General features: G+C 36.5%; 1 protein-coding gene across 1 annotated transcript in view; it reads left to right on the top strand.

Annotated features, from left to right (window-relative positions):
* Window positions 1-13,965, top strand: part of TTC6 (tetratricopeptide repeat domain 6) — a 181,080-nt gene that overhangs the window by 67,575 nt on the left and 99,540 nt on the right. Inside the window, exon 7 of the mRNA XM_076004083.1 lies at window positions 5,488-5,632. Within this exon, the coding sequence (XP_075860198.1) occupies window positions 5,488-5,632 (145 nt within the window). The remainder of the gene's footprint in view (window positions 1-5,487; window positions 5,633-13,965) is intronic.

The raw sequence follows: 13,965 nt of genomic DNA, 5'->3' as shown, positions 1-13,965 counted from the left end.
TTTAAAAATATAGATTGAGGTGACAAAAAGTCATTTTAGTCACTTACAAATATATGATAAGATATTAGACTTGTATATTTTTATTTTTATATGGAAATATCAAAAGAGAGTTATTTGGAAATTCGTCTTTTTCCGTAACTGCCTATATGTAATAGCTGGATTTTTTAAAAAGTAAAGCAATGTCATTCCACCAGATGTCACTGTTTGCATGTAGCAATGAAGTTACAATATTAAAAATACAATTCCCCCTCCCCAGTCATATTTTATAAAAAAAGAAATCTATACAGTTATACACTTAACTTATCTGTAGAGTCATTATTTTATCAAGACTGTATTTCCTGATGTTTATAAAGCATACGAAGTATTCATATGCCTCCACTGCAGATTTTGAAGAAAAAATTACTTAAGGCTAAAGAAAACTATTTGTATATTAGCATCTTCAAGAAGGTGAACTCCTAAAGTTCCAGACCCAGGAGTCTGCTTTTTAAACAACATTATTTGAAAGTTAACATTTCCCAAGTTGTGACTCAGTGGATTGGGTTGTGAAATCAGTTCTGTAGTTTGCTACAAGCACTTTAAAAAATGGTATCTAGCATAGGACACACCATCACATGTAAGAATTACTTTGGTGAAATTTTTGTATGAGACCACTCTAAATATTTCCCTGTACACATTTTCCCTGAGTTACTTAAAAGTGACTATGAGCTCCATCCTGTAAAGCCTCTTTCAGGCTTTTGTACACCAAGGAGCAAGATAAATTTGCTAAGGAAGAGATATTGTAGTAAAGCTGTGATGGGGGAAATTGTCTGTTAGGGTCATACCAAGGTGGGAGCAGGTTGCTGGAGAGAGAACCCTGCCCAAGCTTCACAGGATGTAGCTCACAGTCGCTTTTATGTAGCTCATGGAACATATGTGCAGAGATATTTTAAGAGTACTCACAGCTTAGAGCAAAAATTTTCCAAACTTCTTTAACAGCAACCTACAATAAGAAATACATTTTATATCTCTGGCCCCATGGAAGGCTGATATTGAATCGGAAGGAGGTTTAACTTTCACTCTGAGAGAGATGGGCTCATTCCCTCCATTTACATCGTCAATGACAGGAACAATAATGATTGTAATATCAATCACTTACTTAGCATGTACTGTGTGTAAAGTTCTTCACATGTATTACTTCTAAGCATTAGACTCGAAAGACTCCATCACTGTTGCCATTCATAGATGAGAAAACTATCTGAGACTTAGAAAGGAAAAGCGACCTACCCAGCAAAGCATAGCAAGGGACCAAAATCCTGGTTTTCAGCATCAATCCAAAGACTTGCTCTTCCCACTAGTTCAACGATTTTTAGGCTTCCCTGAGGATAAGGGCCATGTGGGATATTTAACAAGTATATCAATTCCTGGGCTGTATTCCAAACCTATTGAGTTAGAACCTCTAAAGGTAGGGTGTGGGAAGGCAATCTGAAAAGCGTCTTGGGATATTCTTATGATCAGGCTGTTTCAGGAAAGATTGTGGTACATCAGTTGTTACTGATTTTCAGACTGAATCAGAATCATCTTTAACCTTCAGAGCTGTTTAAAACACAGATGACTGGGCCCCATCTTCTGAGTTTCTCATTCATTAGGTCTGTGATGGGGCTGAATAATTTTTGTTCCTAACAGTTTCTTATGTGATGCTAATGCTGCTGCCTAGGGAACACACTTTGAGAACCACTGCGGTATCTCGTGCTGACCTGTGATTCTCAGTTCCTCAGGACAGGGTCTGAGGCTGACTTTGGCTGTGAGATTTTTCTTGCTCAGCCAAAATTCAACAATATTTATTCAGTATCGATTATAATACATTGAAGTCCTTCGGAGAAAGAAAATGAATGAGCATTACTTTTCTCCCCAAATCAGCCTATGATCTACTGTGAAAAAGATATACTGAATAGAATGAGATATATTCTATAATGAAAGAGCAAATCAAATGCAGCAGGAAAACTAGGGAGGCAAAGATAAATTTTGGCTAGGTAGAACGGGATTTGTAAAGGTCTCGTGGAGGACTTGAAATCTAAAGGCCTTGCCCTCATCATTAGTCATTTTCTTGTTTATTTATTTATTTATTTTTAAGAGGTACAAGTGTTTTTATGACATGGATATCTTGTATAATGCTTAAGTCAGGGCTTTTAGTTTGCCCATCATCAGAATAGTGTTCATTGTACCCCAAAGTTTTTAATCCCACATGCACCCTCCCCCCCTTCTTGGTTTCTTATGTTCTTTATATCACTCTGCGCCCATGTATACTCATCTATTAGCTTCCACTTATTAGTGAGAACATTGCTGTTTGGTTTTGCATTCCTGAGATACATTACATAGGATAATTGTCTCTATTTCCATCCCCATTGCTGAAAATGACATTATTTCATTCCTTTTTATGGCTGAGGAGTACTCCATGGGATGGAGATATCTATCTATCTATCTATCTATCTATCTATCTATCTATCTATCTATCTATCTATCTATCTATATATATATATATCACATTTTCTTTTTCCACTCATGAATTGAAAGGCATGTTGGTTGATTCCATATCTTTGCAATTGTGATTTGTGCTGTGATAAAGATTTGAGTGTAGGTATCTTTTTGATTTTAAATTACTTCATTTCCTTGGGGAAGATACCCAGCAGTGGGATTACTGGATTAAATGGTAGGTCTACATTTCTTTATTTGAGGAATCTCCATACTGTTTTCTATAGAGGTTGTACTAATTTGCAGTCCCACCAACAGTGTATAAGTGTTCCTTTCTCTCTGCATCCTTACCAGCATCTATTGTTTTTGGACTTTTTAATAATGGCCATTCTGATAGGGGTAAGGTGGTATTTCATTGTTGCTTTAATTTTCATTTCCCTGATGATTAGTGATGCTGAGCATTCTTTCATGTTTGTTGTTCATTTGTCTTCCTCTTCTAAAAAGGTTCTGTTCATATTTTTTGACAACTTTTTGATGGGTTTGTTTGTTTCTTGCTGATTTCTTTGAGTTCTTTGTAGATTCTAGATATCAGTAGTTTGTTGGATGTATAGTTTGTGAATATTTTCTCCCACTCTGTAGGTTGTCTATTAACTCTATTGATTATTTCCTTTGCTGCACAGAAGCTTTTTAATTTAAGAAAGTCCCATTTATTTATTTTTGTTGTTGCTATATTTGCCTTTGAGATTTTAGTCATAAAATTCTTTGCCTAGGCTGATATCTAGAAGAGTTTTTCCTACATTTTCTTCCAAAATTCTTATGGTTTCATGCCTTTCATTTAAGTCTTTAATCCATCTTGAATTAATTTTTGTATACAGTAAGATAGGGGTCCTGTTTCATTCTTCTGCTTGGGGCTGTCCAATTTTCCCAGCATCATTTATTTAATAGGACTTCTTTTCCTAAGTGTATGTTGTTGTCTGCTTTGTCAACATCAGTTTGTTGTAGGTAAATGGTTTTATTTCTGGGTTCTCTATTCTGTTCCATTAGTCTATGTCTCTACTTTTATACCAGTACCATACTGTTTGGGTTACTATAGCCTTGTAGTATAATTTGAAGTCTGGTAATGTGATGTCTCCAGATTTGGTCTTTTGCTTAAGAATGATTTGGCTATTCTGGCTCTTTTTTGGTTCCAAATGAAGTGTAGAATTACTTTTTCTAGATATGTGAAATACTACCTTGGTTTCATGCCTTTCATTTAAGTCCTTAATCCATCTTGAATTAATTTTTGTATACAGTAAGATAGGGGTCCTGTTTGATTCTTCTGCTTGGGGCTGTCCAATTTTCCCAGCACCATTTTCCCAGCATCAATTCCCATTGCTTTGAATCTATAAATTGCTATAAATCTATAAATTGCTTTGGGCAGTATAGACATTATAATGATGTTGATTCTACCAATCCATGAGCAGTGGATGTTTTTCCATTTGTTTGTATCATCTGTGATGTCTTTCATCAATGTTTGTAGATCTCCATATAGAGGTCTTAAATCTCCTTTGTTAAGTGTATTCTAGATATTTTATTTTCTTTGTAGCTATTGTGAATGGAATTGAGTCTTTGATTTAACTCTCTGCTTGCTGTTATTAGTATCTAGAAATGCTACTGATTTGTGTACATTGATTTTGTAACCTGAGACTTTGCTGAATTTCTCTCAATTACATGAGTCTTTTCGTGGAGTCTTTAGGTTTTCTAGATACAGGATCATATCATCAGTAAATATGATTAGTTTGACCTCTCTTTCCCAATTTGGATGCTGTTTATTTCCTTCTCTTACCTGATATTGCTCTGGCTAGGACTTTCAGTACTATGTTGAATAGAAGTGGTGACAGTAGGCACCCTTGTCTTGTTCAAATTTTTAGGGGGAATGCTTTCAACTTTTCTTCAGGCAGTATGGTGTTGACTATGGGTTTGTCATGTATGGCTTTGGTTATTTTGAGGTACGTTCCTTCTGTGTCTAGTTTGTTGAGGGTTTTTTCATGACAGGGTGCTAGATTTTGTCAAATGCTTTTTCTGCATCTGTTGAGATGATCATATGGTCTTAGTTTATGTTTCTGTTTATGTGGTAAATCACATTTATTGATTTACATATTTTGAAGTATCCTTGCATTCTTGGGATGAAGCCCAAATGGTCATGGTGGATTATTTTTTTGATGTGCTGTTGAATTTAGTTTGCTAGTATTTTACTGAGGATTTTTACATCTATATTCATAAAGCATATTGGTTTATAGTTTTCTTTTTTTTATTGTGTCCTCTCCTGGCTTTGCTATCAAGGTGACACTGGCTTTATAGAATGAGTTAGGGAGGATTCCTTCCTTCTTGATGTTATTGAATAGTTTCTGCAGTATGGCTACCAGCTCCTCTTTGTAGGTCTGGTAAAATTCAGATGTGAATCTATCTGGTCCAGGGATTTTTTTGTTGTTGGAAACATTTTTATTACTACTTCTTATTGCTCATTATTGGTCTATTAAGAAGTTATATTTCTTCCTAATTGAGTCTTGGGAGGCTGTGTATTTCCAGGAATTTGTCCGTTTTCTCTACATTTTTTGAGTTTATATGTATAGAAATTTTTATAGTATTCACAGATGATATTTTGTATTTCTGTGGGTCAATTGTAATATCTCCTTTTTCATTTCTGGTTGAGGTTATTTGGGTCTTTTCTCTTCTATTCCTGGTTGATCTAGCAAGAGTTTATCAATTTCATTTATCTTTTCAAATAACTAACCTCTTTTGTAATTAGGCTTTCATAGTTTGAATCTATTATTCCAATATTGATAAGGGTTACTACTAAAATGTGTACATAACCAAACATGAGTTATTTGTGAATTATTTCTAATTTTTTATTATTATTTGATTACTACACAATCTCTGTTTAGTGCAGATATGAAATATTAATGTATTTATTTCAGCAGAGATATGCAATGAGAGCAAACATCTTTTGCTTTATCAATGACTTGAAAAACAAACTTAATAATTTTTATTACATTGTAGAATACTGCATGGAATTCCTGTTGTGGCCAACAAGCAAGAATATGTTCATGTTCCTCCAATACTACCAGGAATACCACCTGAATTGGTACAAAGAACTGGAAAGCATGCTCGCAGACCACCACACTTGCAAGTTTGGGGAGAGGAAGTAAGAACTTTCTTTAATATTAATTTTCTGCACCTCATAGTTGTCAAACTTTTTGATTTTAGAGCACTTTTTTCACTGTTGAAAATTATCAAAGACTTCAATAGTCATTTATGTGAATTTTATCTATTGGCATTTACCATGTTAGAAATGAAAACTGAGAGCATACTAATAATTTATTTATTAAAATAGCAGTAATAAAGTCCTAATATTCATATAAATAATGTATTTTTATGAAAAATAATTATATTTTTGAAAACAAAATATTTAGTGAGAAAACTAGGATTTTTTTCCCCTAATCTCTTTAATGTCTGGTTTAATAGATGACAGAGGGATTCTCATATCTGCTTCTGCATTCAATTTTTTGGTAGTTTGTTTTGGTTGAAATATATGAGAAAAATTCTGGCTTCACAAAGATTTATAGTTAGAAAAGTTAAATTATTTTAATAGAACTTTAAAACATAATTATGGATATTCTCCTTTGATAATACACTTTAGTGTGTATTAAGTGTTTTAACTTAACAAGTGGTAGTTTCTTGAAAGTTAGTTGTGAGACTTGCACTTCTGGGAATGATGGAGTAGAAGCATTTTTCCCTATGCTTCCTGCTAAGTACAACTAGAAACCCTGGGCATTCCCAACATAAGAAGACTATGAAAGGTGGAAAGAAGGAAGCACACCAGCTATTAACTTTGAGACTCAGGCATGAAATGGTGGTTAGTTAGTTCCCTGAATTTTCTTTTTGCTTCATTTATACTAGGCTTGAGATGAAAAAGGTGGTAATCTAGAAACATCAACAGGTAAAGAAGGAAAAAAAAGTCCCAAGAAAAGGCTGCTATTCATAGCCAAAGAATCAGGAAAGGGATAGCCTAGTAAAACAGAACAATTTTAGACAAATAATTACTTTATGCCAGCTAAACACCACAGGAAAAACTGTGGTCCCATCCCTACCTCCACCAGTAAAGGTCTACCGGGAGCCCTAGATTTCTACCTTAGATAGGATGTTACAAGGCACTCCAATACCTCTGCCAGGGTGGTGTCAAAGAGGGCTGAGTATGTAAAACAGGGGGCTTTTATCTTAATGGAGTGATATAGGACTTTCCCTTTATGCTGTCAGTCGAGACCACCTGAGGATCCTGGGCTTAGTCTCTTTCTAGTAGTAATGAGCCAGTGCTCCTCTGTACCCTGGGGGATAGTATCAGGGGAAGTCTAATGGAGCGTCAGCTAAAACAGAATACTTAAATAAGACCTCACAGCATAATATCTCAAATATTCAGATTTCAACTAAAAATCACTAATCATAACAAGAACAAGCAAAATCTCTAATTAAATATAAAAATCAATCAATAGATGCCAAGGCTGAGATGACAGAGATGTTAGAATTATCTGACAAAGATTTTAAAACCTGCTAGCATAAAAAATGCTTCAGTGAGCAATTGTTAACATGCTTGAAACAAATTATAAAAACAAAAAAAACATTCAGAAAGGAAATAGAAAGTCTCAGTAAAAAAAAAAAAAGATGAGACTGAGAAGAAACATGAAAATTTTAGACTTGAAAAATACAATAACTGAAATAAAAAGCTTAGTGGTTGGGCTCAAAAGTAGAATGGAGGATACTGGAAAGAATCAGTGAACTTGGAAATAGAACAATTAGAATTTACTCAATCTGAACAACAAAGAGAAAATAGGCTGAATAACAAAGAGAAAACAGACTGAAAAGATATTAACAGAGCCTTGGGGATCTAGGAAACTATAACAAAAGATCTGACATTTATGTTATCACAATCCTAGAGAGAAAAGAAAAAGGGGGAGAGACTGAAAAAGTAATGAAGTAAATAATGGCTGGAAACTTCACTTGTTTGGTGAAAGACCTAAAGCTATAGATTCAGGAATATGAGCAAATCCCCAAACAGGAAAAAGCCAAAGAAATACACACCAAACCACATAATAATTAAACTTCTGAAAATTAAAAACAGAAAAATCCTGAAAGCAATAAGAGAGAAATAACATGTTCACTTAGAGGGGAAAAACAATTTGAATGGGAGTAGATTCCTCCAGAAGCTATCAAGGCCAGAACATTTTTCAAGTGCTGAAAGAAAACAACTGTGAACCCAGAATCCTATGTCTAGAGAAATATACTTCAGGAATGAATGGGAATCACAACATTCTCAGATGAAAGGAAACTAAGAGAATTTGTTGCCAGCAGACTTACTCTAAATGAAGGGCTAGGAAAAGTTCTCTAAACAGAAAGAAAATGATAAAAAGAAGAAGTCTCAGAATATCTACAAGAACAAAGAACATTTCAAGCAAAAATATGAGTCAGTACAATTCCTTCTCCTTTTGAATTTTCTAAATTATGTTTGTGAATTGAAGAAAAAATTATCATACTGATGTGGTCATAAATGTATATAGAGGAAATATTTAAGATAATTATATTAAAAATGGGAAGGGTAAGAGACAAAAAGTAAGGTTTCTACTTATCACTTGAACTGGTAAAATGATGATATCACTAGACTGATAAGTTATGTTTATTGAAAAGTTATAAATTATATTTAGTTGTTTAGAGCAAAAATTAAAAAGCTATACAAAGGAATATACTCAAAAACACTACAGATAAATAAAAGTAGAATTCTAATATATGTTCAAATAACTTACAGGAAGGCAATAAAAAGAAAGCAGAGAAACAAACAGATAGGACAAACAGAAAACAGACAATAAAATAGCAGACTCAAGGCCTAACTTAAATGTAAATGGTCTGAATACAGCAATTAAATGACAGAGAGTGACAGAGTTGAATAAAAAATATGACTCAACTACATTTAGCCTATAAAAAACAGACTTAAAATATAATGATTTAGGCAGGTTGAAAGTAAAAAGATAATATATATATATATAATGCAAATGTTCATCAAAGAAAAGTGGGAGTGGCTGTATTAATATCAGATAAAGTAGAATTCCAAACAAAGAAAGTTAACAGATACAGAGAGAGAAATTATATTATGATACAAGTGTCAATACACCAAGAAGACATAGCAATCTTAAAAAGTGTATGCACCAAACAACAGAACTGCAAAATAGGTGAAGCAAAAACTAATGGAACTGAAAGGAGAAATGGACAATCCCACAAATATAATTGGAAACTTCAACATTCCTCTCTCAATAATTGATAGAACACTTAGACAGAAAATCAGCAAGGATATGGAATAATTCAGCAATCCCATATACCAACAGGATCTAGTTGACATTTATAGAACACTATACCCAACAAAAGCAGAATATATATTCTTTTCAGTTCCCATGAAACATATTCCAGGATACAGCAAATCCATAGCAGATGTAAACTAAAAATCAACAACAGGAAGATAATGGATAGACCGCCAAACACTTGGAATCTAAAGAATATAGTTATAAATAATCTAGGGGTTAAAGAAGAAGTTTCAAGTGATTTAAAAAATATATTGAACTGAATGAAAATTAAAATACAACACATAAAAATGCATGTGACACAGCTAAAGCAGAATTTATAGCATTCAATGTTTATAATAAAAAAGAGAAAGTCCCAAATCAATAATTTAAGCTTCTTCCTCAAGAACTAAGAAAAAGAAGAGTAAAATAAAACCAAAGCAAGCAGAAGGAAGGAATAATAGAAAGAAGAAATCAATGAAATTGAAAACAAAAAAATAATAAAGAAAATCAATGGAAAAAATTCTTTGAAAGACCAGTAAAGTTGATCTCTAGCAAGACTGACAGGGAAAGAAAGAGAAGACAAAAGTTACCAATACTAGAAATGAAACAGGAGATATCACTAAAGACCCTGAAGACATAAAAATAATAATATGGGAATACTATGAACAACTCTGTACACACATAAATTTGACAACTTAGATGAAATGGAGCAATTCCTCAAAAAAGACAAACTATCACAACTTACCAAATATACAATAGATAATTTGAATAGTCCTATAATGCTTACGGAAATTGAATTATTAATATATATATTTTTTATTTCAGCATATTATGGGGGTACAGATTTTAAAGTTTCAATAAATGCCTATTTCCCCCCCTTCCCCCACAAGTCTGAGTTTCCAGCATGACCATCCCCCAGATGGTGCAATCTCACTCATTATGTATGTATATACACACCCCCTCCCCCCTCCCCCCTGCCCAATACCCTATTACTGTAGTACCTATGTGACCACTTAGGTGCTGTTCAGTTAATACCAATTTGCTGGTGAGTATATGTGGTGCATGTTTTTCCATTCTTGGGAAACTTCACTTAATAGTATGGGTTCCAGCTCTAACCAGGAAAATATAAGATGTGCTATGTCACCATTGTTTCTTAGAGCTGAATAGTACTCCATGGTATACATATACCACATTTTATTAATCCATTCTTGGATTGATGGGCACTTGGCTGTCCCTGCATCCCTGGGATGAAGTCCACTTGGTCATGATGGATTATTGTTTTGATAAGCATCTGGATTCGGTTAGCTAAGATTTTGTTAAAAATTTTTGCATCTATATTCATTAGGGATATTGGTCTGTAGTTTTCTTTTTTTGTTGCGTCCTTTCCTGGTTTTGGTATCAGAGTAATATTCGCTTCATAAAAGGTGTCTGGGAGGTTTCCATTCTTCTCGATGTTGTGGAATAGTTTTTGCAAGATAGGTACTAGTTCGTCTTTGTAAGTGTGGTAAAATTCGGGCGTGAAGCCATCTAGACCAGGACTTTTCTTTTTAGGGAGATTTTTAATTGCTGTTTCTATTTCAGCTGTTGAGATTGGTCTGTTCAGGGAATCTATTTCTTCCTGGTTGAGCCTAGGGAGGCTGTGTGTTTCTAGAAATTTGTCCATTTCCTCCACATTTTCCAGTTTGTGTGCATAAAGATTTTTGTAGTATTCATAAATTATATCTTGTATCTCTTTGGGATCAGTTGTGATATCTTCTTTTTTGTTCCTGATGGAGCTTATTAGAGATTTCTCTTTTCTGCTTTTCGTTAGCTTAGCCAATGGTGTGTCAATTTTGTTTATTTTTTCAAAGAACCAACTTTTTGTTTTGTTAATCTCCTGAATAGCTTTCCTGTTTTCAATTTCGTTTAGTTCTGATTTGATCTTGTTGATTTCACTTCTTCTGCTGGGTTTGGGGTTGGTCTGTTCTTCTTATTCCAGCTCTTTGAGTTGTTTCGTTAGATTGTCTATTTGTGATCTTTTTGTCTTTTGGTTATAGGCATTTATGGAGATAAACTTTCCTCTCAGAACTGCTTTAGCTGTGTCCCAGAGGAGTTGATAACTTGTCTCTCCATTGTCGTTTTCTTCATAGAATTTTTTTATTTCCATCTTGATTTCTTCATTTATGAAGTAATCATTTAGTAGGAGGTTGTTTAATTTCTAAGTTTTTGTGTAGAAATGTGAGTTTCTGTTAGGGTTTATTTCTAGTTTTATTCCACTGTGATCTGAGAAGGTACATGGTATGATTTCTATTTTTTTAAATTTCTTGAGATTTACTTTGTGTCCTAGGATATGGTCAATCTTAGAGAATGTCCCATGAGCTGATGAGAAGAACGTATATTCAGTGGATTTTGGGTAGAATGTCCTGTAGATGTCAGTCAGACCCAATTGTTCCAGGGTTTTGTTTGAGTCCCTTATTTCTTTATTAATTTTCTGTTTGGAGGATCTGTCTTGTGCCCGTCAGTGGGGTGTTGAAATCTCCGGTGATTATGGAGTTGCTATTAATCGATGTGCTTAGATCCAGTAAGGTTTGCTTTATGAAACTGGGTGCACCTAAGTTGGGTGCATATATATTTAAATTGTTATCTCTTCTTGTTGAAGAGATAACATTATCACCCTTCACCATTATATAATGACCCTCTTTGTCTTTCACTACTTTTGTTGGTTTAGAAACTCAATCGTCTGATATTTGAACTGTCACAACAGCCTTCTTTTGGCTTCCACTTGCCTGGAATACTGATCTCCACCCTTTTACTTTTAGTCTATATGCATCTTTGCAGGTTAGATGTGTTTCCTGAAGACAGCATATACTTGGCCTGCATTTTCTTATCCATTCAGCCAGCCTATGTCTCTTGAGTGGAGAGTTTAAGCCATTCACGTTTATCAAGAGAACTGATAGGTAAGGTAGATTACTGTTCATTCTGTTGGGTTGGATGTTGTTGCTTTGATTTTTCTCTTGAGCCATTGTATTATCTGGCCTTTAATCTTTGGGTTTTGGTTGTTTTTATATTCGTGAGTTTTTATTATGGTGTTCCGTGCGTAACACTGTTTTGAGTACTTCTTGTAGGGCTGGTCTTTTATTGGTGAATTCTCTGAGACTTTGCTTGTCTGAGAATGACTTAATTTCTCCTTCAAATATGAAGCTTAGTTTTGCAGGGCATAAGATTCTAGGCTGGGCATTGTTTTGTTTCAGACGAGTGAGAATGGGGCCCCAGTCTCTCCTTGCTTGTAAAGTCTCATTAGAGAAGTCTGGTGTTATGCGAATTGGCTTTCCCTTGTATGCCACTTGCTTCTTTCGTCTTAGAGCTCTTAGAAGGGCCTCTTTAGTTGATATTTTGGTCAGTCTGATGACTGCATGTCGTGACGTCTTCCTGTTTGCATTGAATCTCCCAGGGGTCCTCTGAGCTTCTTGAACTTGTATATCGAGGTTTTGAGCAAGGCCTGGGAAATTTTTTTCTATATATCTTCAAATAGCTTGTCCAACCCTTGAGTGTTGTCTTCTTCCCCTTCTGGTAACCCTATGACCCTCACATTAGGTTTCATCACATAATTCCACATCTCTTGTAGGCTTTGCACTTTTCTCTTGTTTCGCTCCTCTATCTCTGTGACGGTTTTATTTAGTTGGAGGATGTTATCTTCAATCTCTGAGATTCTTTCTTCTGTTTGATCTACCCTGTTCTTGAGACTTTCCAGTGTATTTTGTTGTTCCTTGAATTGATTCTTCATTTCCAGGAGTTTGGTTAAACTTTTCTTCATTGTGTCCATTTCTTTAGTGAACTTTTCTTCTAGGTCCTGGAGGCTTTTTGTGGTTTCTTTGTGTTGGTTATTGAGTTGTTGTTGCAGGTCGGTGAGTGTTCTTATGATCCACGTACGAAATTCCTCTTCTGTCATTTTGGTTGCCTGATTTTGGTTGGTGTCCGTTTCTAGGGACTTGGTGCTCCTCTTTGGGGGTGTGTTTTCCGTTTGGTTCTTCATATTTCCTGAGTTCCTTCGCTGATTTCTTCCCATGTCGATCAGTAGTTGTTTCTTTCCTTTAGGTTTTTGTTTGGGTATTCACACACCTTGTTTAGTTTCTGAGCCGTTAGGTGGTGTCTGTGGGTGAGATTCAACCACTCCCTGTATAATGAGTCAGTGGGTGCCATGAAAAGGCTGTGCAGGATGCCGTCCCTGTCAGTAGGTGGCGCTTGCTTGGAGGCACAGGCTATGCTGTTGATTTTGTGTCCTGTTATCAGCTCTTGTTCTGGGCGGAGCTGGGTTGGGAAAGGCTGCCCTCAGGCACCACCAATGTCGTTAGCAGGGGTCGAAGTTCTGTTCTCTGCTTCCAGGAAAAGCTGTCAGGGCGGGGCTGGAATGGTCCAGCTCAGCCAGAAAGTCTGCGTGTGCGGGTGGGGCTGTCTGAGACTGGCAGTCTGGAGCGGGCCTCGCTTCTTTCCACCCTCCGCTACTCCGCAGCTACTCCTGGGCCTCTGCCAGGAGGCCAGACCACACGCCACCAGGCCTCTCCGGACTGTGATGCTGGCAGGGAGGTTCCCTGCGCAGGAACGCCACCTGGGCTGGACTTACGGCCTCCTTTTGGGAGGAGGGTTGCCCTCTAGGATGCTTATCTGCCCCTGAAGGCACACACACCTCAGTAGGCTGTTCACGTATATCCCTTCTGTGACTCCGGCAATGCTAGACCTCGGTGCATGGGATCTCGTCTGCAGGTCCGACCTCTGGGTCCCAGAGTTCAAACTGTATCCCCTCCAGGGAGAGGAGTTCCGGTCCCAATTCACCCACAGCGAGCTCAAGCTGGGTCTATGTCTCTCAGCTTCTGAGTTGGCACTGTTCTCCTGGGAACACCATGCCAGCAGCACCTGGGAGGGCTGGCGGGTAGGGAGCTCACAGTCTGAGTTCCCCTTAGTCAGCTGTATGGTCCCAAAAGGGAAGGTCCTGTTCCCTGGAGGTGCCTCTGGCTGGTGGCTGTATTGTGTCTTTGGGCAGCCGCAGGTAGGGTCGGCAGAGAGGAGGAGGAGGCAATATGGCGTCTGCCTCGTGGCTCGGGTCTGTGCACACGGAGGTGCCCGGAGGGAGTTGGGAGCCTGGTGCTGCGTCCACTACAGGCTCACCGCTAGCTGG

Source organism: Microcebus murinus, chromosome 6 (genome assembly GCF_040939455.1).
Source record: "Microcebus murinus isolate Inina chromosome 6, M.murinus_Inina_mat1.0, whole genome shotgun sequence".
Lineage (NCBI taxonomy): Eukaryota > Metazoa > Chordata > Mammalia > Primates > Cheirogaleidae > Microcebus > Microcebus murinus.
This window is presented reverse-complemented; position numbering and strand designations above follow the sequence as displayed.